At 40.8% G+C, this 26944-nt stretch overlaps 1 protein-coding gene across 2 annotated transcripts in view; it reads left to right on the top strand.

The window, feature by feature from the left end:
• The window catches only part of LOC126356099 (E3 ubiquitin-protein ligase RNF144A), a 429688-nt gene extending 414183 nt beyond the window's left edge, over positions 1-15505 (top strand). For both annotated transcript variants that reach the window (XM_050006793.1, XM_050006792.1), the window contains 2 exons: positions 32-366; positions 13312-15505. In XM_050006793.1, coding sequence (XP_049862750.1) covers positions 32-366; positions 13312-13560 — 584 coding nt within the window. In that variant the 3' untranslated portion in view covers positions 13561-15505. The remainder of the gene's footprint in view (positions 1-31; positions 367-13311) is intronic.
• Positions 15506-26944: the final 11439 nt, after the last annotated feature.

Here is a 26944-nt window from a genome sequence, read left to right as displayed (position 1 = left end):
TATGGTATTGAGACAGCTATGTTGTTTCCAGAGGTGGACCTGGACGTGGCACGCACGTGGTGTCCCCGTGCTGGTTGTGAGACAGTTTGCTCGGTATGCCCCACGGAGAAGTGCAGGCCACAATGCGTTCACTGTCCCACTTGTGCAGATGACTTCTGTTCCAACTGCCGTCGCCCGTGGCATCCAGGTGTGCCGTGCGAGCAGGCAGCTCCTGCCTCCGAGCCACCAGGCATACCATTCGACTCTGACCTCATCAAGTGCTGCCCCATGTGCAATGTACCCATAGAGAAGGATGAAGGGTGTGCACAGATGATGTGCAAGCGCTGCAAGCATGTTTTCTGTTGGTACTGCCTCGCTTCACTTGATGTAAGTACACAACAATAGTATATGTGTGCTAAAAAGGTACTATAGAAATATTTATTTACTTAATTTTCTGTTACGTATGGTCTTTGTAACATTAATGCTCAGTCACTGAACATGACACCAAATTTCCATATCTTCTTAGAAATCCAAAGTGCTCTCATCTGTAAAAGGGGAATTTTGGAAGATCTGGGGGTTTCTTTACAAAAATCACATCTTGAAGTGGCAGTTTCTAAAGAAGATGTTTGATGGACAGCAGAAGACAACATGTGGGTCAAAGAATAGAAGAAAGTTGGCCAAAGAAAATTGAATAGTGTAATCTACAGATAACCAAAGTTTCAGTACAGCATTACTCAAGAACCTTGTTTATCCAGATTAGTTCATACTGCATTACCAAAAACTCGGATAATCTGGAAATATTCTACTATGCTAATTTTAAAATTACTTTTTGAGTTGAGCGGTAAGGGGTCAGCTGCCAGCCAAGTGTAGTTCTTTCTTGAGCAACACGTATACTCCTATTACCAGTTATGTAGGTACATGCAAAATGAGCCTTGCATAATGTAGCTGGTTGCATGTTGCCATCATTGCCCCCCTCCCCTGCAATCTTGTCATCACAAAGTTATTTTAATCAGAATATAACTGCAAAGACACCAATATGCACTACAATAAAAAAACCTTTTATTTTGGCACCAACAAGAAACATTTACTGGCATTTAAGTGTATAGTTACTTTAGTGTTCTCACATTTATTTACTAAAATAGTGAGTTTGCTTCTTTAGTTTAAAACTTGTGGCACTTGAGAGCAGTACAATCGCATAGATGTTTCACCATCATCAGTTTGACTGAAGTTATTTCTGGCTGACATTCTAGATAAACCATTAGTTTTTACAGCTGTGCAGTTGCCTGCACATGAGTCATTATTTCTTCCTCTTCCACTTCACTATCACAGTTATTCTCTGTAGTACAACAGGCAGCAATAAAAATTTTGTCATTGGTCATCAGGTTGTATCCCATGTCACTGTCATTGTGCAACCAGGCACACATGACACTTACGTTTACATCCAAACAACCAAGAATGTTGGACTCATATATAGTGGGGCCATACTGTTTTCCTTTACTTCAGAATATAGAGTTCAGTAACTTCATCCCAAGAAGGTGCAACCATAAAAATCACATCTGTGATGTTTTCCGATTTCAGACCAGAAATCACACCAACTTCTCAATCTTCTTCAGTTAATTTCCCCAGTATGTATATACTGCTATACTTTTTTATGTTCTTCAGTTCAAGTTCACCTTAATCCATTGGTTGCAGAAGAGACACAACACTAGAAGGGAAGAACTTCACTCTGGTGTCACCACTGATGAGGTGCTCCACTCTTGGATGTACCTGCACATTGTCAGTAAACTAGGTGCCCTTCTGTGGAAAACTGTCCAGTCATGCATTATTTTGTTATTTGTAGACTACTGGTGAACATGACCAGTTAACAAGTTTCAATGGTTGTGGATGTTTTTATTGGCCTATCAGGAGGAGAGGGAGTTTGTGATGATTTGCTACAAGCCAAAATTGTAATGTATCTTTGCACCTTTTGTACCGCATTGCCAAGTCATATAATTTGGAAGCTAGTGACTTTCTGGTGCATTCAGTAAACTAGTACAAATTCATTTGCAGTATAAATCTGATGTGGGTTAGTTTTTGGAGGAAATAGCTTAAAATTCCTTTTTAAGTATTCTGCAGTCAGTGTATCCCCCTAAAAAATTTTACCTGTCACTAAAAGCTGATGAGCTTTCCTTCTTCCCAACCAACCTTAGCTTGTTGTGAAGTTAGGATCAGTGTAGGGTATCTTGCTGGTTATGTTTAATGCCTTTTTTTACAGGACTGGATCATATATGAAAACATAATGTTCTGTTTTCCCAGTGAACCAAACTAACAAGGCTTCATGTACTCTTACAACAGGATTGCTGTCACCCACTGAACATCTACAATAAGAACACAAACAGGATTTACAATACATTTATCTTACCTTAGCTGCTCGTGACAAATCAGTACTTTATTTGGTTGGTCTCTGTCTTCCTCAGATGTGTCTGTTCATTTGTCATCTGCCTTTTCAGTCAGACTCTTTGCTCAAATTCATATTGACCGATATTGTATTGTCAGTGTTCTTTTCTATCAAAATCTCTCTCCTCCAGATGTCACAGCACAACTTTTTAATATAATATAAAGACTTCTTCAGTTTTCTAATGTTACAAGAACAAATGCATCAGACACTGTTTTTTCTCTGTGAGCAAGGTGGTTGATGTATTGTAACTACATACCTAATTCCAGTTGCGAGATTCCCGATCAATTGGAAGGAAACAAATTTTGTTTTACATGTTTGTAAGTGGAATAAACAGGTGGAAAGCTGGTGTTCCTTCACATTGTCACACCTCAAATGTGGCTCATTAAGTATCTGATAACTGGCCTGCCAGGATCGTACCTCACTTTTTATTAATCTATCACAGGGCTGTCCAACATTTTAGCTTATCTGGACCACATTGGAAGAAGAAGAAGAAGAGTGTCTTTGGTTGCGCATAATATACGGAAAACAAATAAAGGGGATGACGTTGGTCTCACATATTTAAGTAATTTAGAATTTATTAATTTATGATTTTTTTTATAAAAAAGCAAGATGAGATTAATTTGACATTTAATATATGAGGGTTTATCATTTTACATAAAAGAAACGTAATTTTTTTTTTTTTTTTTTCACTGATTGTGGGATAGTCTCATCTTCTTGAGCCACTTTCTTTAGGCCACATGCGGACTGTGAGTTGGACACCCCTGATGTAGTGGATGGTGGTTTACTCTCCTGCTTGTTGTGATACATGGAGCATAATTAAAAATGGCTGTACTTTCAGGAGGAAATCGTGAAGTAAGCTAAATCACTGTGCATTTTTTGACATTATTTTCCATCTGTGTCTACATGGATACTCTGCAAATCACATTTAAGTGCCTGGCAGAGGGCTCATCAAACCACCTTCACAATTCTCTATTTTTTTCAATCTTGTGTAGTGTGCAGAAAGAATGAACACCTATATCTTTCCGAACAAGCTCTGATTTCACTTATTTTATCATGGTGATCATTTCTCCATGAGTAGGTCAGTGTCAACAAAATATTTTCGCATTCGGAGGAGAAAGTTGGTGATTGGAATTTCATGAGAAGATTCTGCCACAAGGAAAAACACCTTAGTTTCAATGATGCGCACCCCAAATCCTGTATCATCTCAGTGACTCTCTCTTCCCTATTTTGCGATAATACAAAACATGCTGTCCTCCTTTCAACTTTTTCGATATATCCTGTCAATCCTTTTTGGTAAGGATCCCACACCACACAGCAGTATACTAAAAGAGGACAGGCAAGTGTAGTGTAAGGAGTCTCCTTAGTAGATCTGTTACATTTTCTAAGTGTCCTGCCAGTAAAATGCATTCTTTGGTTAGCCTTCCCCTCAACATTTTCTAAGTGTTCCTTCCAAGTTAAGTTGTTAGTGAATGTAATTCCTAGGTATTTAGTTGAATTTACAGCATTTAGATTTTACTGATTTATCATGTAACTAACATCCTCGTAGAACTCGTGTGGATGACCTCTCACTTTTGGTTATTTAGTGTGAATTGCCAATTTTCGCCCCATACAGATATCTGTCCATTTATGAATGATAATTCAGAGTTCTCGTCTTTGTACCATGTATGAGAAATAACCCAAAACTTGTGTTATCGTTGAGAAGTGCAACAGTTAACTGCTAACCAGTACTTTCGTGTGACACTGCTTTTCACACTGTCACTTTCCCAATTCAAGATGTAAGGTGTGTGGATCCACATTGGGCCTCAAATAAGTCATTGGCCACTTTAATTACTATGATACTTTTGTTACAGCAAAATCTAATGTAGAACATCTATGTATACTCATTCCTTCTTATATCATTTAAATGTAAATTTCGTGAACAGGACAATTCTCCCTGCAGACCTGGGGTTAGAATAGGCCCAAGGTATTCCTGCCTGTCATAAGAGGCTACTAAAAGGAGTCTCACACCTTTCAGCCTTTATGTGATGGTCCTCTGTAGGGTTTGACCTCAGTTTTTCAAAATTTTCCTGAAGAAAAGAGTGAGCCAATTGGGGAACGGCACCTTACGTAGTGCAGCGTGTCCATCATACATTGAGATCTTTAGGCCCCTTTCTCATTGTGGCATTGCAGTCTCGCTCATCCTCCATCTCTTGAGCGAGAACACCTTCCTGGGTGTGTTTTCTTCCACCCGATAGGCAGTGTTGTTTTCTGCACTGACAATGACCATGGAATTCCTTACACCTCGTATCGAACACGGTAGCCAGTCCATTGTGGTGGGGCTGTCATATACCCTATTGGTTGTAGCCCCCTGACTACACAGGGATTGCTCTGTTGATGCCTGTGCCGTTAACTCCCCACGTATGCCAAGGAGTAGATGCCCGTCACCCTGGGGAATCGGGACTCCTGGCAATGGCCATGGCCATCCTGCCAAGTGGCCTTCGCTGTGGCTGGGTGGCGCCTGTGGGGAGGGCCCCTCAGAGTGGGTGGCATCAGGGCGGATGGCGTGTGATGAAGCATACCTTGTCATCACTTGCCGGTGATCAAACATCACCAGTCTCGAAGTGTTCCATGTTACAATACAATGCAAGGAAGTATGATACTAAATCATTCCCCTCTCAAGCCACACCAAGGGAGGAATGCCAGGATAAGGATGGCAGTGAACCTTATTCCTCCGTACCTCATATGAACAAGAACTCATGAGGACTATTTAGTCTTGGTGAAGCCTCAGTTTTTTGTAGAGCATTTCGAGGACAAGTTTGTGGAGGTAGAGGGCTTGCCCAAAATGCGGTCAGTGTCAGTCTTGATAAAAATGGCATCCTCTGCCCAGTCACGGACATCACTCACTTGTGACAAGCTGGTGTATGTTTCCCTTACCACCACGCCTCATAAGAGCTTAAATATGGTCTAGGGTAGTATATTCCACAGAGACCTTCTTTTGCAGTCTGAGGACGGGCTGCGTGCCAACTTAGAGTGACGAGGAGTTCATTTCGTCTGACACATCCATCGGGGTCTGAGGGATAATCAGGTTGGACCAGTGCCTTCATCTTGACCTTCGAGGGTGACACATTACCCGAGAAGGTCAAGGTGATAGTCTGCCGCTGTGATGTCAAGCCATATATCCATCCCCCAATGTGGTACTTTAAGTGCTAGAAGTTCAGCCATATGTCTTCCCACTGTACTTTCAGCATCACATGTCAAGATTGTGGACTTCCATCCCATCCCAATACTCCACATGCCCACCTCCCATCTGTGTCAGCTGCAGAGAGCATCATTCCCCTTGCCCGCGAGACAGCGAGAAAGGAAAGCCGTGGAATACAAGACCCTGGACCGACTTATCTACACTGAGGCCAAGAGTAAATTTGAGCACCTTCATCCTGTGGCCATGACCGTCTCTTATGGCACCGCTACGAGAACAGTCGTAGCCCCAAGAGTTCCAGTTGGCTCTCAGAGCTGGAAGACTACACCTGCCCCCTTGATGGTGGGGGGGGGGGGGGCACTTCCCCCCCCTGTTGTGCCCGCAACACCTACCTCAGGAGCACTGTCCTCCCTACCATCGGGGACACCAGTCCCCACTTCTCAGCCAGAGAAGTGAAGTGTTCCTTGGCTCCTCTTCCTAGAATAGAGTCCCTTGGGTCACTCCCTTCCCAGGTTTCTGCTAGTGGGAAAGATCACACCTGCCAGTGGCTGAAGTGCCCAAAACCAGCTGATTGTAGGGCTTCATGATCCTCCTCAGTCCTGGAGACTGAATCATTGAAGCCCTCCCAGCCAGAGAAACCCAAGGATCAGCGAGAGAAATCCAGTAAGGAGACCCCCAAGACCAAGGGAATTGGCGAGCTACAAGCTCTGCATCTGAGGATGAGGTGAAGATTCTGGCATCTGTTAAGGACCTAGATCTCGCCAAACCCTCAGACACAATGGATATAGCTTGTTCAGGAAATAAGTCAGAGGCAGCAGGTGACCCTGAGGTGTAGACTGCCTTATTGATTGTTCCATGCCTTCCCAGTCTCATGATCACGTCATTCTCCATTGGAATTGCGGTGGTTTTTTCCACCACCTGGCTGAGCTATGGCAACTGTTAAGCTTTACACCTGCTTTCCGCATTGCCCTCCAGTAAACCAGGTTCGTGGCAGTGCAGATCATTGCCCTTCGTGGCTACAGGGGATATTACCAGAACCATAGCGAATATAATAGTGTTTCAGGTGGAGTTTGTGTTTATGTCCTGAACTCGGTATGTAGTGAACCTCTGCCCCTTCAGACTCCTTTTGAAGCTGTGGCTGTCAGGATATGGAAGACACAGGAAATAACCGTCTGTAATGTATATCTCCCTCCAGGTGGTGCAATACCCTTGAACGTATTGGCTGCAGTGATTGATCAACTCCATAACAACACCCATAACCCCTTTTGGGGTAGCACCTGGCTGTGGCAGAGATGTCGAAAATTTTCTGTCCCAACTCGATCTCTGCCTCTTAAATACTGTGGCTGCCACGCATTTCAGTGTGGCTCATGGTAGTTGATTTACCAATTTGCAGCCCAGGACTTCTCCCATCTAGCCACCGGAGAGCACATGACAACCTGTGTGGTAGTGACCACTTCACCATCTTCCTGTCACTCTCCGGGCATCGTGCCCATGGACGCCTACCCAGATGGGCTATAAACAAGGCAGACTCGGTAGCCTTCACCTCTGCTGTCACTGTTGAATTGGTTCCATTGATGTTGTGATTGAGCAGGTCACTACAACGATAATTTCTGTGGTGGAAAATGCAGTCCCTCATTCTCTAGGGTGCCTCCGGCGAAAGACAGTCCCTTCGTGGTCACCGGAGGTCACTGAGGCAATTAAAGAGCATAGACAATCTCTACAGCGACATAAGCGCACCCTTCCCCAGAGCACCTAATGGTCTTTAAGCGACTCTGTGCCCGCATTCACCTGGTTATTATAAAACGAGGGAAACAGGGGTGTTGGGAGACATATGTGTCAACCATTGGATGCCATACGTCACTTTCCCAAGTCTGGACAAAGATCAAACATCTTTTTGGGTACCAGACCCCAACTGGTGTCCCTGGCGTTAACCTCAATGGCGTGCGTGCTCTGACCGCTTTGCTGAGCATTATGCTCAAGCCTCTGCGTCAGAGAACTATCCCCCAGCCTTTCGCACCCTCAAACGATGCGTGGAAAGCAAAGTCCTCTCGTTCACTACAAGCCAGAGTGAATCCTATAATGCCCCATTTACAGAGTAGGAGCTCCTCAGTGCCCATGCACAGTGCCCTGACATAGCTCCTGGGCCAGATCGGATCCACAGTCAGATGAGTAAACATCTCTCACCTGCCTACAAGGGATATCTTCTCATCTTCAGCCTGATTTGGTGCGATGGCGTCTTTACATTTCATTAACAGAAAGGCACCATCATTCCAGTGCTCAAACCCGGTAAAAATCCGCTTGATGCGGATAGCTATCGGCCCCTCAGACTCACCAACATTCTCTGTAAGCTGCTGGAACATACGGTGTGTCGGTGGTTGGGTTGGGTCCTGGAGTCCCGTGGCCTACTGGCTCCATGTCAGGGCGGTTTCCGCCAGGGTCGCTTTACCACTGATAATCTTGTGTCCTTTGAGTCTGACATACAAACAGCCTTTTCCAGATGCCTACACCTGGTTGCCATCTTTTTTGACTTACATAAAGCATATGACACGACCTGGCAACATCATATCCTTGCCACAGTGTATGAGTGGGGTCTCTGGGGTCCGATCCTGATATTTATCCAAAACTCCCTGTCGCTCCGTACTTTCTGTGTCCAAGTTGTTGCCTCCCATAGTTCCCCCTGTATTTAGGAGCATGGCGTTCTGCAGAGCTCCGTATTGAGTGTATCTCCTGTTTTAGTGGCCGTTAACAGCCTAGCAGTAGCTGTAGGGCCGTTGGTCTCCCCTTCTCTGAATGTGGATGACTTCTGCATTTCGTATTGCTCCTCCAGTACTGGTGTTGCTGAGCGGCACCTACAGGGAGCCATTCACAAGGCGCAGTCATGGGCTCTTAGGACTGATTTTTGACACCCAATTGACTTAGCTACTTTACCTTCATCAGCTTAAGTGAGAGTGCTGGCAGCACCTCAATGCTCTCCGCTGCCTGAGCAACAACTGCTGGGGTGCAGATCGCTCTATGCTGCTGCAGCTGTACAGAGGCCTTGTTCAGTCCCACCTTGACTATGGGAGTCTGGTTTATGGTTTGGCGGCACCCTCCACATTGTGTTTACTTGACCCAGTGCACTACCATGGCGTTCGCCTGGCGACAGGAGCTTTTAGAATGAGTCCGGTGACCAGTGTTCTGGTGGAGGCTGGAGTCCCTCTATTGCGGATCCGACGTGCATAGCTGTTCGCCAGTTATGTTGCACATATTCGTAGTTCTGAGCGTCTGAATTACTGTCTCCTTTTCCCACCCGTGGCAGTTCATCTCCCACATCGGCGGCCCAGGTCAGGCCTCATGATTGCGGTTTGCATGCGATCCCTTCTCTCGGAACTTGAGTCCTTCCCTTTACCACCTCTACTTAAGGTCCATTAATGTACCCCTCCATGGTGTACACCTCGTCTGAAGCTTCGTCTGGACCTTTTGCAAGCCCCTAAGGACTCTGTTAACCCTGCCGCTCTCCATTGTCACTTCTTCTCGATTCTTTGCGTGTCCCGGGGCTCTGAAGTTGTTTACAGCGATGGATAGACGGCTGATGGTAATGTTGGCTTTGCTTATGTCCACAGGGGCCATATTGAACAGCATTCCTTGCCTGCTGGCTGCAGTGTTACCCTCGCCATCCTTTGGTTGCAAACATCCAGGATTCCATCTCTGCCCTGGAATGGTCCAGTCGTTGTGTTTGTGTGGACCCCAGAAAATGTCAGAACCCAAGGCAACAAACTTGCTGACAGGCTGACCAAACAGGCTATGTGGGAACCACTGTTGGAATTTGGCATCCCTGAAACTGACCTGTATTCTGTCTTACACAGCAAGGTTTTTTGGCTTTAGGCGATGGAGTGGTATAACAGTATGCACAACGAACTGTGTGTCATAAGGAGATTGCGAATGTGTGGAAGTCTTCCCCTTGGGCTTCTCACAGAGAATTAGTTGTTCTTTGCTGGCTCCACATTGGCCATACATGGCTCACTTATGGTTACCTCCTCCATCATGAGGACCCACCTCAGTGTTGCTGTGGCTCCCAAATGACAGTCGTCCACCTCTTGCTGTACTGCCTCCTTTTAGCCACTCTGCAGTGGACTTTTAGCTTTCCCAGCACCCTACCTTTGGTGTTGGGCGACAATGCCTCAACAGCAGCTTTAGTTTTATGTTTTATTGTGTCCTCCACCATAGGGTGTTTAGGGTGAAGGTTTTAATGTGTTGCAGAGTGGCTGGCTTATTGCTTTTTTATTCTCATGGTCAGCCAGATATAGTAATCAGCTTTCTTGTTTTTGATCTCTTCTCCCTGTTTCTTGCATCTCTCTGTGGTTTTCTTGTTTTGTCCATTGTAGTGTTTGTTGTCCTCCTGTCGCTCTTCAGGTTCTTCCTTTCTCCTGTTATTGTTCCGTACATCTTCTTTTGTTTCCTTCTTTCCCTTGGGTAATTGTTCTAGTTGGAACAAGAGACTGATGACCTTGCAGTTTGGTCCCTTTCCCCCCTTGTAAACCAACCAACAGAGCAATTTTATCACTTTCCGTTTCTTGCCTTTAAATTCAGGTCTGTATGACAAAGCTGTTTAGTTTTCCCATAGTTGATATTTCCTTGTATTATCCATATTAATGCAGAAATCTCTGCCTAATGACTCATTTGTCTGTATCATCAATTGAATATTCATTGTGAGTGGCCACTTCCCTTTTTTCTTGGAGTAGATGCTTGAATCCCAGTCCTTTTGGAACTGCCCCCTCACACCCCTCCCCACACCTGTTTCTCCCCTCTTTCTATAGTTAATTTGCACACCAGCACCTTTTTGTTTCTGTGTTCCATTTCCTTTGCAATATTGTTATAGATGTTGTTGCTGGTGCAAGATTTAATTCCTGTTTATGCACAGGGAGTAGTAAAGAAATTATGTATTTAAATATAGCAGCTTATTTACTGAAATGCAATAAAAAGCATTTCACTGCTGTTTTTGCACCTCACAAACTAAAATTTAGTTGGTAACATTTGTGCAATGATATTTTTAGAAGCTAATATGTGCTTATGATAATTATTAACCTTCAAATGACTATGTCTCCTCTTTAGACAGTAGTTTCATATTATTTGAATATTATGCTTGTTACACCACACTAAGCTAGGTATTCCTAATAATAAGCAAGGTATTCCTGAGAAAATATGCATATGCACATTTGATTACTAATCTGTATGCAGTGACTGTTAATGTTGCACTGATTAGGATTTAGCTGAATGCTACTTATTACGCAAATTATTCAGATAGTTAAAGGAGACAACAATTTTATTGTGATGGGAGGCCAGAATTCAATAGTAAGAAAAGGAAGAGAAGGAAAAATAGTAGGCGAATGTGGACTAGGGGGAAGGAATGAAAGAGGAAGCCACCTGGTACAATTTTGCACAGACTATAATTTAATCATTCCTAACACTTGGTCTAAAAACCACGCTAAAGGATTGTATATGTAGAAGAGACTTGGAGGCACTGGAAGGTTTCTGATTAATTATATAATATTAGATTGTAAGATTTTAGATTGCAAGATATTTTTAGTGGCAGATGTGACTCTGACCGCAATTTATTGGGTATGAACTACAGGTTAAAATTGAAGAAACTGCAAAAAAGGCAGGAATTTAAGGAGATAGGACCTGAATAAACTGAAAGAACCAGAGGTTGTAGATGGTTTCAGAGGGAGCATTAGCGAATGACTGACAAGAACAGGGGAAAGGAATACAATAGAAGAAGAATGGGGCTTTGAGAGATGAAATAGTGGAGGCAGCAGAGGATCAAGTAGGTCAATGTGGTGAGGGCTAGTAGAAATCCTTGGGTGACACGAGAGATATTGAATTTAATCAAGGAAAGGAGAAAACATAAAATTGCAATAAATGAAGCAGGCGAAACGGAATACAAACGTGTAAAAAATGAGATTGATAGGAAATGCAAATTGGCTAAGCAAGGAATGGCTGAGGGCAAATGTAAGGATGTAGAAGCATAAGACAACCACCTGTATTAGTATCAAGAGCTCAGATGGAAAACCAGTCCTAAGCAAAGCAAAAAAAAGGAAAGTAGAAAGGTGGAATGAGTACATAGAGGGTCTGTACAAGGGAGATGTACTTGCAGGTAATGTTATGGAAATGAAAGTGGACGTAGAGGAAGATGAGAAGGGAGATAATGATACTGCATGAAGAATTTGATAAAGCACTTAAAGACTAAAGTTGAAGCACTGCCCCAGGAGTAGACAACATACTGTTAGAGCTACTGGTAGCCTTGGGAGAGCCAGCCATGACAAAACTCTTCCATCTGGTGAGCAAGTAGTAGAAGTCGACCTTGGGGGAAGATCATTTTGGATTGTCCTACAACTTCTCATAGAAGTTAACGAAAGGCAAATCTACATTTATAGCATTTGTAGGCTTGGAGAAAGCGTTTGACAAAGTTGACTGGAATACTCTTTCAAATTCTGAAGGTGGCAGGGGTAAAATATAGGGAGCGAAAGGCTATTTACAATTTGTACAGAAACCAGATGGCAGTTATGAGAGTCAAGAGGCACGAAAGGGAAGCAGTGGTTAGGAAGGGAGTGGGACAGGGCTGTAGCCTATTCCCAATGTTATTCAATCTGTATATTGAGCAGGCAGTAAAGGAAACAAAAGAAAAATTTGGAGTAGGAATTAAAGTTCAGAGAGAAGAAATAAAAACGAGAGACAGAAATCAACTTGGAAGAGTAGTTGAAGGGAACGGGACTTGAAAGGAAAATATAAGAAAAACGTCAACAAAAGCAAAACAAAGATTATAGAATGTAGGGGATGCTAAGGGAATTGAATTAGGGAACAAGATACTTAAAGTAGTAGGTGAGTTTTGCTATTTGGGCAACAAAATAACTGGTGTCGGCCGAAGTAGAGAGGATATAAAATGTAGACTTTAGACAAAAATGAAATAGAAGCTTTCAAAATGTGATGCTACTGAAGAACATTGAAGATTAGAAGGGTTGATCATGTAACTAATGAGGAGATACTGAACAGAATTGAAGCGAGAAGAAATTTGTGCACAACTTGACCAAAAGAAGGGACGATTGATAGCACATATTCTGAGACGTCAAGGGATCACCAATTTAGTACTGAAGGGAAGTATACGGGGTTAAAGTCGCAGAGGGAGACAGATAAATGAATACAATGATTCAGGAGGATGTAGGTTTCTACAGTATGCAGATTCTGGAGGACTCGCACAGGATAGAATAGCATGGAAGCTGGATCAAACCAGTCTATGGACAGCAACAATGTATTAGCAAACAGTAATGGAAGTAGTGACTTCTTAACATGAATTAGCTGATCTGCATATGCCAAACTATTACATTGTTTTTATTTTATTTTATTAAGTTAAATTTATACAATACTATGTTTGTGTATCAAATGATGAGTGAGTGTAGTGAACGGCCCATCCATTTCCATTGACATCATTTCTTTCTCTATTACTGCAGCAAATTTACTTCCCTAAGATTCTGCAAAAGTATCTTTAATGTATCAAAAATTTATAGTTAATTGATCAAACTATTTTATATATTTGAGATAAAAGTTCAGGAATCTGAAAAGAAATGTAATGAAACAGTTTAAAGAGTTTTGCACATATTTCATAAATCCAAAATCAGGATTTTTTAAAAACTATGTTTTGTTGTTGCAGTTATAAGAAATTGCAAATTTCTCCTTTTTCTTTCAGGATGACTTCCTTCTACGGCACTACGATAAAGGACCTTGCAAGAACAAACTAGGCCATTCACGGGCCTCTGTCATCTGGCACCGGACCCAGGTGATTGGAATATTTGCTGGCTTTGGAATCCTGTTGCTTGTGGCTTCACCATTGCTGCTGCTGGCTGCACCGTGTATTGTGTGCTGCAAATGTCGCATCTGCAGTGGTGGCAGTAAGCTTGACAGTGAAGATGAGTTGCCTGATGAATCTGCATCTTGAGCAACTAGCATATTGACTCTTTTAAAGAAGTGCTGATTCTTTAGTGTTGTGACAGGATAAAATGCCAGTGAGTGTATCCTCAAGCACTTAGTGAAGGACTGACTGTTTTTCAACTGAAAATGTGCATTAGGGATAATTCCCTGCTGTCGTGAGGACTGAATTAGTGCCAGCTTTTGTGGGTGACTGAACTAATGCATACTATTTTGTAAATGGAAAAAATCACTATAATGTTCATCTTTTTCTTGGAGTTATTTGGTATTTGTAAGGATATCCATCTGTGTTGATGGTCACTGAAGTTAATAAAGAGTTACTATCACTTTTTTGCTTCATTAATGAAGTATGGGTGATTGTTACATTCAATTATATTTCACTGTTTATTTTCAGGATTTTTATAGCATATCATCAAGAGGGTTATAGAAGCTGTCACTTTGAGATGTGCCTATGAAAATAAATAAAGACAGAACAGACTGATACCCATTTTTCAGTTCTCATTTATGATTATCATCCTTGAGGAAGAGATTGCAAGAGACAAGTTGTATGGTTTAGGTGATATGTTCCTCTTAACTGTTTGTTTCCTCCAAAATCACTTTATACACATCTACTCACTACAACCATTAACACACAATTACGTGACAGGGACACAGGCAATTAATAGAGGCTCTAGCGTAAAGAGTAGTATTAATGCAGTGAATACTAATTTGCAATGCCTTGCAGTTCTTCTGTCCAAGACATTCTTTTTATGCAGTGAACCAACAAGTGTATTAACTTGCTGAAAAAAGTTAATTCAAAATAATTTTCTTTGTTATGCAAATAAAAGAAGAAATCGTACAATGGCTGGCGCATTTGATGGTACAGTTTTTATTTTCCCTTGCAAGTCATTACATTTCAGTTTCTATAAACAAGTTAAATTTTAGTGTACTTTGCATAATTGTCATATAATTTGTCGTGCTCATCAGATTACATTAAGGGGGTGGGGGGGGGGGGCCTTATCCCATAGGCAGAGACCCAGCTATGCTCCATTGCCTTTTGAACTGAGGACTGGTATTTATACCATAAAAAATTGATATGGTTTCTATGGCGTAGGCTAAAGTGAAAAGTACAAAGTAGGCCACAATGTAAATGAAGTATTCGGCACTTTTGCCCGAGACAATTTTTCTGTATGTCAAACATTGATTTGTTATATTATCTTGGTATAATCATTTTTCATTTATTGGAAAATTATTATAAAATTTAAGGAGTGGTGTTTTCTTAACCAGCTCTCTTTGGAAGTAGCTGTCTTGCATGCCAGTTTCAAATAATAAAAATTGGTACTTAACATTTGTACTTAATTATCCTCGGACATTTCACAGTTCCTTACTTTTTAAGCAGATTAAAAACTGAAACAGTTGTTTCATTTGAATCCTTCATGAAATAACAACACACTGGTATCCATAGTTACCAAACATATGATTTGGGATTATATCTTATACAAAGGTATATCAGAGCAACAATGTGTGCATATTAACAACTAGTGCCACATTTAGCACATTTATTACTTTTTGTGTCACCTTCATTAACAGTTTAAAAATAAGAACTTAAGTACTGGAATGGCTTTGCAGAACTGTAATACTAAGCCACAGTTTTGAGGGAGCTGTATAATGATTTTAATAATATATCCAAAAAGAGGTAAAATATTGTAGTGATTAGGCAGTATGAACAACCAAGAAGTTATTGTATTAATAATACTGAAAAGATCTTTTTTCACAACTGTTTTCTTTCATGCATTGTAATTTATTGTAAGAAAGTTTGTGCTGTGAGAAGTTTTGATTCTGTACACGAGTTATATGTTCATTTATTTGAAAATATGGTGGTGTTATGAGACTGATAAAGAAATATTTGTGAGAATATGTAATTTGTTTCAGTTATTGTATCATTCTGTTACATTAAAAAATAAGTTTATCCATTAGTTTACAATATTCATTCTTGAAATATCTAATTATTCAAATGCTTGGACTTGGGTGTGAACTGAAACATTACAGAAGCAGTAGGGAATTAGTACCTTGCTGTGCAGAGATGTTTTATCAAGCTGATACACAGCTAGAGGTGAAATGAATTTGAAAAAGCACTAATCTATTCCCTAATAGTGAATGGGTTGCATTATAGATTTTTCTGTCTGACACTTACACCTTGTCAGAACCTTTGCGCACTTAATTTGAATCAATAAAAAAAAAATCTTATTTCAGGGATGTTGGCTGTGTTATAACCTAAAATAGTTGCGGTTTGTAGCGTACCTGTGAGATGATCTGACATTACAGAGGAACTTGTGCATTAAATTAACAATTAGACACTTTAGATTTAATCATAAAAATGAAAAACCCTTGTATACTACCTTTGTAATGCTAAAGTATCATGTGATGTAATTGACAATTCAGCCTAATAATCATAAGCAGCACTTTAAAAAATTACTAATTGCCCCATAATTAATAAGATATCCTAAAGACATTGTAATACTATTATTTGTCTCTATTTTCATTATCCCCCATGCCACTGAATTTTTGCCCTGTGCAGCCAGGTTATGCTTACCACGAAATTTCTGTATTGTCATGATGAGTGTAATTTCCATTGTGTTATTATACAAGTTGTAACAGATTTGTTTGTGTGGATGTTCTCCAAACAGTTTTAACCATATCTACACAGTTTGCACAAGAAAATTACTAATTCTGCACTTTAACAGTTAGTAATGTTCTGACTTTTTTGTCCTAAATGATCATAAAATTAGCCTACTTCTTTAAATAGCTGCAACAGTGTTTCAATATATATATTCTTTCTGCTGTGCAGATGGATGACTTGAAAAGCCTTTTCACTTGGAAAAGGCAGTGTACTGACTTTAAAAAATATGCCATTAAATATTTTTAGCTAAGCACTGAAAATATTGCACGAACTGATTTAACCCTTATCATTAGAACTCTGCAGTAAGACTGGCACCAACTTTTCATTTTTCCTCCGGTTGACTTTTTGTTATTTCAAAATGTTCTATTCTATCATGCTTTTGGAAAGTTAATAGTTTCATACTTTTCAGTGCAGGACTACTAATGAAAGAAAGGGTTAATGAGACATGTTGTGGTAGTGTTCTAAATCAGACGTCTCTTTCATGTCTTAGAGGTTGGTAGTTCAGTGGAAATCTGGACTATCAGCTGTCCACCATCAGTTTAGAAATCTAATAATTTTCGCTTTTCGTAAAATAAGATTTTGACAGAGAAATGTAATTTCTTCAGGTGCCCTGGAATCAAAATAGTGTTACTAGGCCTTCATAGTCAGTGTTGTCACGATGTTACTTGATCACTAGCAGTAATGGGACACAAATCTTTTTCTCACAGTAATTCTCCTCAAATCCCTTTCCCCCTTCATTCCCAATTTCTCACTGTGCCACTCAACACATGGATGTGGTGAGTGCCAATGTATCTTTCTCAAATTGTTGAAAATATAATTTATTGTGGAAAAAATGTATTCACCAAGCAGCAGCAGCAGCAGCAGCAGCAGGAGAACACACATATAAAAGGTATTACTTATGTAAGATTTCAGAGCCAGTGGCTCCTTCTTCTGGCATAATGGATGAAGGAGAAGGAAGAAGGGTGAAGGTAAAGGGCTGATAAGGTTTAGGAAAAGGGGTAGAATTTGGAAAAGTCACCCAGAACTCTTGATAAGGGGAGACATATCGGACAAGATGAGGAAGAAAGACACCAGTCCTTTTCCTTCACCCTCTTCCTTCCCCTTCCAGAAGAAGCGACTGCTGTGCTCTCCTGCTGCTGCTTGGTTGAGTAGATTTTGTATGCCTCCAATACTAATACACTCCTGGAAATTGAAATAAGAACACCGTGAATTCATTGTCCCAGGAGGGGGAAACTTTATTGACACATTCCTGGGGTCAGATACATCACATGATCACACTGACAGAACCACAGGCACATAGACACAGGCAACAGAGCATGCACAATGTCGGCACTAGTACAGTGTATATCCACCTTTCGCAGCAATGCAGGCTGATATACTCCGATGGAGACGATCGTAGAGATGCTGGATGTAGTCCTGTGGAACGGCTTGCCATGCCATTTCCACCTGGCGCCTCAGTTGGACCAGCGTTCGTGCTGGACGTGCAGACCGCGTGAGACGACGCTTCATCCAGTCCCAAACATGCTCAATGGGGGACAGATCCGGAGATCTTGCTGGCCAGGGTAGTTGACTTACACCTTCTGGAGCACGTTGGGTGGCATGGGATACATGCGGACGTGCATTGTCCTGTTGGAACAGCAAGTTCCCTTGCCGGTCTAGGAATGGTAGAACGATTGGTTCGATGACGGTTTGGATGTACCGTGCATTATTCAGTGTCCCCTCGACGATCACCAGAGGTGTACAGCCAGTGTAGGAGATCGCTCCCCACACCATGCTGCCGGGTGTTGGCCCTGTGTGCCTCGGTCGTATGCAGTCCTGATTGTGGCGCTCACCTGCACGGCGCCAAACACGCATACGACCGTCATTGGCACCAAGGCAGAAGCGACTCTCATCGCTGAAGACGACACGTCTTCATTCGTCCCTCCATTCACGCCTGTCGCGACACCACTGGAGGCGGGCTGCACGATGTTGGGGCGTGAGCGGAAGACGGCCTAACGGTGTGCGGGACCGTAGACCAGCTTCATGGAGACGGTTGCGAATGGTCCTCGCCGATACCCCAGGAGCAACAGTGTCCCTAATTTGCTGGTAAGTGGCGGTGCGGTCCCCTACGGCAGTGTGTAGGATCCGACGGTCTTGGCGTGCATCCGTGCGTCGCTGCGGTCCGGTCCCAGGTCGACGGGCACGTGCACCTTCCGCCGACCACTGGCGACAACATCGATGTACTGTAGAGATCTCACGCCCCACGTGTTGAGCAATTCGTCGGTACGTCCACCCGGCCTCCCGCATGCCCACTATACGCCCTCGCTCAAAGTCCGTCAACTGCACATACGGTTCACGTCCACGCTGTCGCGGCATGCTACCAGTGTTAAAGACTGCGATGGAGCTCCGTATGCCACGGCAAACTGGCTGACACTGACGGCGGCGGTACACAAATGCTGCGCAGCTAGCGCCATTCGACGGCCAACACCGCGGTTCCTGGTGTGTCCGCTGTGCCGTGCGTGTGATCATTGCTTGTACAGCCCTCTCGCAGTGTCCGGAGCAAGTATGGTGGGTCTGACACACCGATGTCAGTGTGTTCTTTTTTCCATTTCCAGGAGTGTATTTTCAAAAATTGATTTGTTTCATATTGCTGTTATTCCAGACTGCATTCAGCAAAGTGTTCAATTCTAGACAGAGTAGTATAGCGTGCTATTGGGTACAGTACATGATAACCTCCAGTTTGCATAACTGTTAATTTGGATGGTGGACTTCTCATTTCTGACATTTTATGGCCAATGGTTGTGCCCTAACTTTGAGGTCCCCATGGCATTACCTCTCAACATGACAGTGCAAGAGTGGATGTTGCTGTTGCAGTCCTGACCTGCCATGACAGTGTGTGTTCGGCTTTTGCGCTGGCCAGCATATTTTCCATACCTCTCACCCATTGAATACATCATGTAATGTTGAGACACACTGCCACTCATTGGAAACTTTGACTGATAAACTCTGGCACTGAGTCGAAGCAGCATGGAATGACATTGCATTTTCAAACATCCATACTCGCTTCAAGTGGATGCCCAGCCAGGCTATAGCCATTGAGGCCGTATTTTTTACACTGTATAACTCACCACCTCCAAATCTAATCGTGTGTTCTTCCAACTACACTATATAAGCACAGCAAGTGAAATTTGTTTTGCTATCGGTCCTAATGTTGCAGTTTTAGTAGACTGAAGTGTACAGAGCATCCTTGTGAACATTGTGTTGGAGTTGTAGAAGATGGAACAAATTGAGAAACTAAATTTACAAATTTTGTGGGACCAATAGTGCAAGACCAAGTGTGTGTTATAGGCAGTAAAACAGCACAGGTGAAAGTGATTTGCAACAAGCGGCTATGAGTAAGAATGTTTAAATTCACACTGAGGAAAGATATGTAGGTAAAATAAGTTAAAATTTAGAAAGCAGTCACACTGTTAAGAACTGCAGAAGCAGGCACATAGATGGATGCAAAGTCAATTAAACTTAACCCTTTCACTGGTATGCCTGTATATACAGGAAGTTACACAATTCATGTTAAACACTTCTAGAACCTGTAGAGGGGACTTAGTGTTAATAGATCAAGTTTTACATAGGAACCCATGCCCGGAAATGTCATCCAACGACACTACAGTGTGTCAAAGTTATAGGCACCAGTACCTGTAAATATATGTATATATTGGGTGATTTTGTTATGATGATACACTTATCCTTCTCCATCATCATATAAAGTTCGTAACGTCATGGTGGAGTCACCCTGTATATACATACATTTACAGGTGCTGGTACCTATAACATTGACAATCCATAGTGTCATTGGATGACGTTTCTCAACATGGGTTCTCATGTAAAACTTGACCTACTAAGTCCCTTCTACAACCCCTAGAAGAGTGTAACATGAATTGTGAAACAACCTGTATATGGCTATGTGTCAGGTGCTACAATCACTTTTAAATTTCTTATGCTACATTCATTTCAAATTGATTGTTGCATTGTCCTGATAAGTATTGTTCTGTGTTAGGTCTATTTACGCAAATCTAAGCTTAAAAATTTGCATTGTTCTACTATATGCCATTAATTGTTGTTCACATGCTTCAATATACAGGATGGTACCTTTCTTCTTCCTACTTGGCTTTCGCATAAGAGAAATTTCAACATTAAACCAGTTATTTAGCATCTAGGAAAGTGAAGATGAAGATCAGAGTTTTAGTGGCATACTTACAAGTGATAAAGACCCAGTACTTTTCATTCTGATAATGCAAGTTTATGTGACAACACACAGGCTGGCAATGGTACCTGCCGCTTGCCATATTTCAGAACAAACAGAAGAAATATACCATTGGTAAACAGTGTATTTTACATGAAAGTTCATAAGCTTAGTGAAACAAGTTCTGTTTTCAAAGACACATTGTGTTGTGTGAACATAGAATCGAAAATATTAGATTGAGTGTTTTCTCACTCCAGAACCTACATCTGAGACAAGTAGATATTTTCAATATTGTTTGATCACTCCTACGGATTATCATCCCGGACTACGAAAATGGAAAGGCACAAATTCCAAAGAAATTTGTTTTTAGCAGTAATCATGCTAATTTGTAGGAATGAAACACTAAGCCTGAACAACTCTTTGTCTGCTTATAAATTACAGCAAAGTCTAGTTTTTATCAAAACAAAGTCAAGAGACGGGTATTTGTTGTCACTTAGGTTGCTTCATTTCTGAGATAATGATCAACAAGAACCAAATAATAAGATGGACATGGTGTTGAACAACATTAGAAAAGTTTTTAGCAAACATTTTTCTCCATATGAAAATCTTTGCGTAGGGTAGTTGTGAGTGCTTTACAAATCTTGTTTGTCGTTTCAACAGTATATAAAGACAAAGAGAGACAGATTTTGTGTAAATTTTTTTATTATTGCAGATGTCAAAACAGACTAGAGTTTTATAATTTATACAGGTGGATGAACAAGGCTGGATGTATTTGGTAAAACATCTGGATTTCTCGCTCTCTTGTCTTACAACACATACAGCCTTGACAGAGGTCATAATCTACACACTTTTTGGACAAAAGGAAAACTAATCGCCGTGAAACGCAAGTCACAAAGTAAAAATTGTGGTCGTGGGAAGGCTCGAACATGTTAACTACCATTCATCCTGACACAGTGTTACCAACTGCAAAAAACAAACAGAGTGCCTGGAGAACCATTCATAAACCACTGTGTGTTCAAGACATAATAAAAAAAGAGAACCATAGACAAAATACACTTCTAAATTCAGATCTGTTGTATCGGTGAGCATGCAGTGCATTCAGTGGAAATCGTGCACACAGAAAAACTTATCGAACAGGTGATGGAGATTATAAGAACATTTTGAAGAAGGCTGAAGCATGGAGGGATATAGCTGTGAAACTGGTTCAAAATGGTAAATATTTTTGCAAAAATTTTAATTTTCACACATGCAATATGGTACGTAAAATGAAGTACAGTGCAGTGTTAAGTACTGGAAATCATTTAGTGTATATTACATCTTAAAGCATCTGAAGATGTTACAGCAAGTATGTAAGAAGCCATGTGATCAAAACAGAAAGCAACACGTAGAAAATGGAGCTTCATATAAGACAATTATGTGTTGTTGCATTCAAACGAAAATTAGTAGTCTAGCAACACATGGTATTTCTGATGTCAAAATGAATCATTTCCGTTCTTGTTCCTAACACTAACAACCGAAGATGTTATTCCACACACAATTTAAAGTAATACCTCCTATCTTATGAGAAATTGTATGTTTAACATTTGTAATCAGTAAAGAGTTTACCTGCTTGTTAAAATTGAACGAAGTGCCAGGGCCCGATGAAATTCCTATCAAATTTCATATTGTGGCTAATTAGCCTCTCTGTTAACTATAATCTGCTGTAGATCCCTCTAACAGAAAACTGTGTGCAGTAATTGGGAGGAAGCATAAGTCACACCAATCTACAAGAAGGATAGCAGAAGTGATCCACTAAACTATTGTTCAGTATCCTTCATGTAGATTTGTTGTTTCTTCGAACACATTCTGAGCTCAAACATAAAGGTATCTCAAACAGAATGATCTTATCGTGTGAAATCTGACTCCCACTCTTTTCACTTAACATACTGAAAGGTAATAATAAAGGCAGTCAGGTAGATGCAGTATTTCTCGATTTCCAAAAAGCACTCGAGACAGTATCACTCCTATGCCCATTATCAAAAGTGCGATGATAAGGGGTACCAAGTGAAATTTGTAACTGGATTGAGGAAATTTTGTTAATGAAGATGTAGCAAGTTCCATTTTCAAATTATCCTTTGACTCCATTAAAACAATTTGAGATTATTACCTAAAAATTTGCTTTGCATGCTTTCACTTTTAATGCTCTTGACATTTTTTTAGGTATCTGAAAGCATAAAATACAAAGGAGGACTGATTTAGGAATTTTTGTGTTTCATTTGTTGTGTGTCTTCTGGAAGAAATTTTGGTAAATAAAATCAGAATGCAAAATACCTTTTTCCTCCATCATTTACATATTTGGAGAACTGTTGGTAAGCAACATTTGCTTCGAATTCTGGCAGCCAAATGATAAGAGATTTCTGGTGATGCAACTACTACTCTGAAACAGTTTATAAGTTGTATTGAGTATTCATGTTTGTTAGTTAATTATCTGGTTTGAATGTTAATTTGCAAAGGGATTTCAAGATCAATAAGATGTAACATGAAATACTGCCACAGTGTGTGGGCACTGAAAACACTCATGGTTGGTCCAGATATAATTATCTTGCCTAATAGGCAATCATTACCAGAGGGTATTTCCTTTAGCCATGCTTTGGGGAGAGTTGCAGTAGTTTCAGAATGTTTCTGCAGGAGCACTTCACATGGCTAAGTATCAGAGGGAGGCAGCAAAAAAAAGTTGGTTTCTGAGGCAAAAGCTCATTACTCTACACCCATACTGTTGATTATATGACAAGCTGAGATTTGGGAAAAAAAAAAAAAAAAAAAAAAATATTAAGGAAGCTAATTTGGCTATGTTGTTGTTGTTGTTGTGGTCTTCAGTCCTGAGACTGGTTTGATGCACCTCTCCATGCTACTCTATCCTGTGCAAGCTTCTTCATCTCCCAGTACCTACTGCAACCTACATCCTTCTGAATCTGCTTAGTGTAGTCATCTCTTGTCTCCCTCTACGATTTTTACCCTCCAATACTAAATTGGTGATCCCTTGGCTATAAGAAATCCAATATGAATCTCTTGCAAAGTGAAGTGGACTGTGGTGGTGGTTGTTTAGGAGTTATGATTTTTAAATGAGAATGTGGCACACACAAACCTCGCGTAGTTAGAGTTTAAATGTAATGCAATGAAGACACTGTTTGCAATGAATTTGGAAATGGCGACTTGGAGGTGATAATTGAGAATTAGTCAAGGAGTGCACAACTGACATCATTAGCTGCAACAGGCAGATGAGGTGCTTTGTTGCTGCTGCACATTTTAGAGATTTTCACCGAGGTAAACTCGCATGAAGTGTTTTTCTTCAACATGCCAGTGTAGAAGTGTGCAAAGAATCAGCTAAGTGAAAAATCCGTGCAATATGCAGATTTATTTACACATAAAAGCTGACTTCAGAATTTATATTTGAGTGAGACCATGCTTACAAAAACCGTGTGTCAATTTGAAGCTCTTCATTTGCTTATTTTAATGATAATGTCATGTCTGCATGATCTTTCACTAATTGTATTAATACCCATTTGTCTTGTGACTTTTTGTGAAATTTTTAACAGTCCCGAGTGTCGCAGTAAATTGGCACTGTTATCGTCAGTCATAGGTTTAAACTTAATTGTGATCTTTTAAAATTTTGGAGAACACTAGATCTATCCTCATTCAAAACAATTGTTCTCTAATTCCATTCTACAATTATGTGAAAAATAGGTTGTTTTTGCTGTGGTCTTCAGTTCAAAGACTGGTTCGATGCAGCTGCTATGCCTCTTCATATCCGAGTAACTACAGCAACCTACATCTCTCTGAATCTGCTTACTGCACTCATCTCTTCATCTTCCTCTATGATTTTTACCAACCCACCCCCATGCAAACACACGCTTCCCTCCAGTACTAAATTGGTGATCCCTTGATGCCCCAGAATGTGTCAACTGATCTCTTCTTTTAGTCAGGTTGTATCACAAATTTCTCTTCTCCCCAGTTCTATTTAGTACCTCCTCTTCAGCATTTGTCTATAGCACCAAACTTCAGAAGTTTCTATTCTCTTCTTGTCTAAACTGTTTATCGTCCAAATTTCACCTTTCACTTAAATCTATACAGAATGTTAACAAATTTTTCTTCTTCAGAAATGCTTTTCTTGGCATTGCCAGTCTACATTTTATATCCTCCCTACTTTGAACATCATCAGCTATTTTGCTTCTGAAATACCAAACTTATTTACTACTATCAGTGTCTCATTTCCTAATCTAATCCCCTCAGCATCACCTGATTTAATTCGACTGCACTCCATTATCCTTGTTTTGCTTTTCTTGACATCCTCCTTTCAAGATATTGTCCATTCCGTTCAACTGCTCTTCCAAGTCTTTTGCTGTGTCTGACAGATCACAACGTCATCGGCAAACCTCAAAGTTTTTATTTCTTCTCTCTGGGCTTTAATTTCTACTCTAAATTTTTATTTTGTTTCCTTTACTGCTTGTTCAATATACAGACTATATAACTTGGGGGATAAGCTACAACCCTGTCTCACTCCCTTCTCAGCCACAACTTCTCTTTCCCGCCCCTCGAATCATAACTGCCATCTGGCTTCTGTAAAAATTGGAAATAGCCTTTTGCTCCCTGTATTTTACCCATGCCACCTTTAGAATTTGAAAGAGAGTATTCCAGGCAACACCGTCAAAAGCTTTCTCTTAGTCTACAAATACTATAAGCGTAGATTTGCTCGATATTCATACAGGTGGTTCTCTTTTCTCCATAGATCTCTTTAATTTTCTTGTAGGCAGTATCTATCTTATCCCTAGTGATATATGCTCCTAAGATCTTTACATTTGTCCTCTAGCATTCCTGCTTAGCCGTTTTTTACTTCCTGTCGATCTCATTTTTTAGATGTTTGTATTTCCTTTCACCTGTTTCATTTATTGCATTTTTATATTTTCTCCTTTCCTTGATTAAATTCAATATCTCTTGTTTTACCCAAGGACTTCTACTAGCTCTCACCTTTTTTACCTACTTGATGCATTCCTCGATTAAATTCCATATCTCTTGTGTTATCCAAGGATTTCTACTAGCTCTCACCTTTTTACCTACTTGATTCTCTGCTGCCTTCAGTATTTCATCTCTCAAAGCTACCCATTCTTCTTCTATTCTATTCCTTTCCCCTGTTCTTGTCAACCATACCTAATGTTTCCCCTGAGACCCTCCACAACCTCTGGTTCTTTCAGTTTATCCAGGTTCCATCCCCTTAAATTCCTGCCTTTTTGCAGTTTCTTCAGTTTTTATCTGCAGTTCATAAACAATAAATTGTGGCCAGAGTGCACATCTACACCTGGAAATGTCTTACAATTTAAAATTTGTTTCCTGACTCTTTGTCTAATCAATCCGAAGCCTTCCGGTCCAGACCTCTTCCACGTATACAACCTTCTCTCATGATTCTTAAACCAAGTGTTAGCTAAGAGCTCTGTGCAAAATTCTGCCAGGTGGCTTCCTCTTTCATTCCTTCCTGCCAGTCCATATTCCCCTACTACTTTTCCTTCTCTTCTTTTTCCTACTGTTGAATTCCAGTCCTCCATGACTATTAAATTTTCGGCTCCCTTAACCACCTGAATAATTTATTTGTCATCATACATTTCCTCAATCTCCTCCTCATCAGCGGAGTGAGCTGGCATATAAACTGCCACTACTGTGGTGGGTGTGGACTTCCTGTTTATTTTGGCTACAATAATGCTTTCACTAGGCTGTTGATAGTAGCTTATCTACTTTCCTATTTTTTTACTCAGTATTTGACCTACTCCTGCAATACCCCTATTTGATTTTGTATTTATAGCCCTGTATTCACTTGACCAGAAATCCTGTCCAAACTTCCAAAGTCCTATCCAAACTTCGCTAATTCCCACTTTATCTAACTTTAACCTACCCATTTCCCTACCTACATGATTAACACATCCAACATTCCACACTCTAATCCATAGAACAGCAGTTATGTTTCTCCTGATAATGACGTCCTCCTTAGTAGTACCCACCCAGAGATCCGAATGGGGGACTATTTTACCTCTAGAATATTTTACCCAAGAGGACGCCATCATTTAACCATACAGTAAATCTTCATGTCCTTGGGGAAAATTACAGCTGTAGTTTCCCTTTGCTTTCAGCCATTCGCAGTACCAGCACAGCAAGGCCATTTTAGTTGATGTTACACAGCCAGATCAGTCAATCATCGCACTGTTGCTTCTAAAAGCTGCCTCTCTTCAGGAACCACATGTGTGTCTGGCCTCTCAACAGTTATCCCTCTATTGTGGTTACACCTAGGTACAGCTATTTGCATCGCTGTGGCATACAAGCATCCCCATCAACGGTAAGGTCCATTGTTCATTGTGGGAGAGGGGGAGAAATAGGTTATTTTTGAGAATTTTCAGATGTTTACAAAACTACATTTTTGTAAATTACCGGTAGGAGTGTTTTGGATACATAATTTATTTTGTAGTAAATCAGCCATTTGTAATTCACAGTCCT

This window comes from Schistocerca gregaria, chromosome 3, assembly GCF_023897955.1.
Source record: "Schistocerca gregaria isolate iqSchGreg1 chromosome 3, iqSchGreg1.2, whole genome shotgun sequence".
In the NCBI taxonomy this organism is placed as follows: Eukaryota; Metazoa; Arthropoda; class Insecta; order Orthoptera; family Acrididae; genus Schistocerca; species Schistocerca gregaria.
The sequence above is the reverse complement of the archived record's forward strand: the minus strand, read 5'-3'. Positions and strand labels throughout refer to the sequence as shown.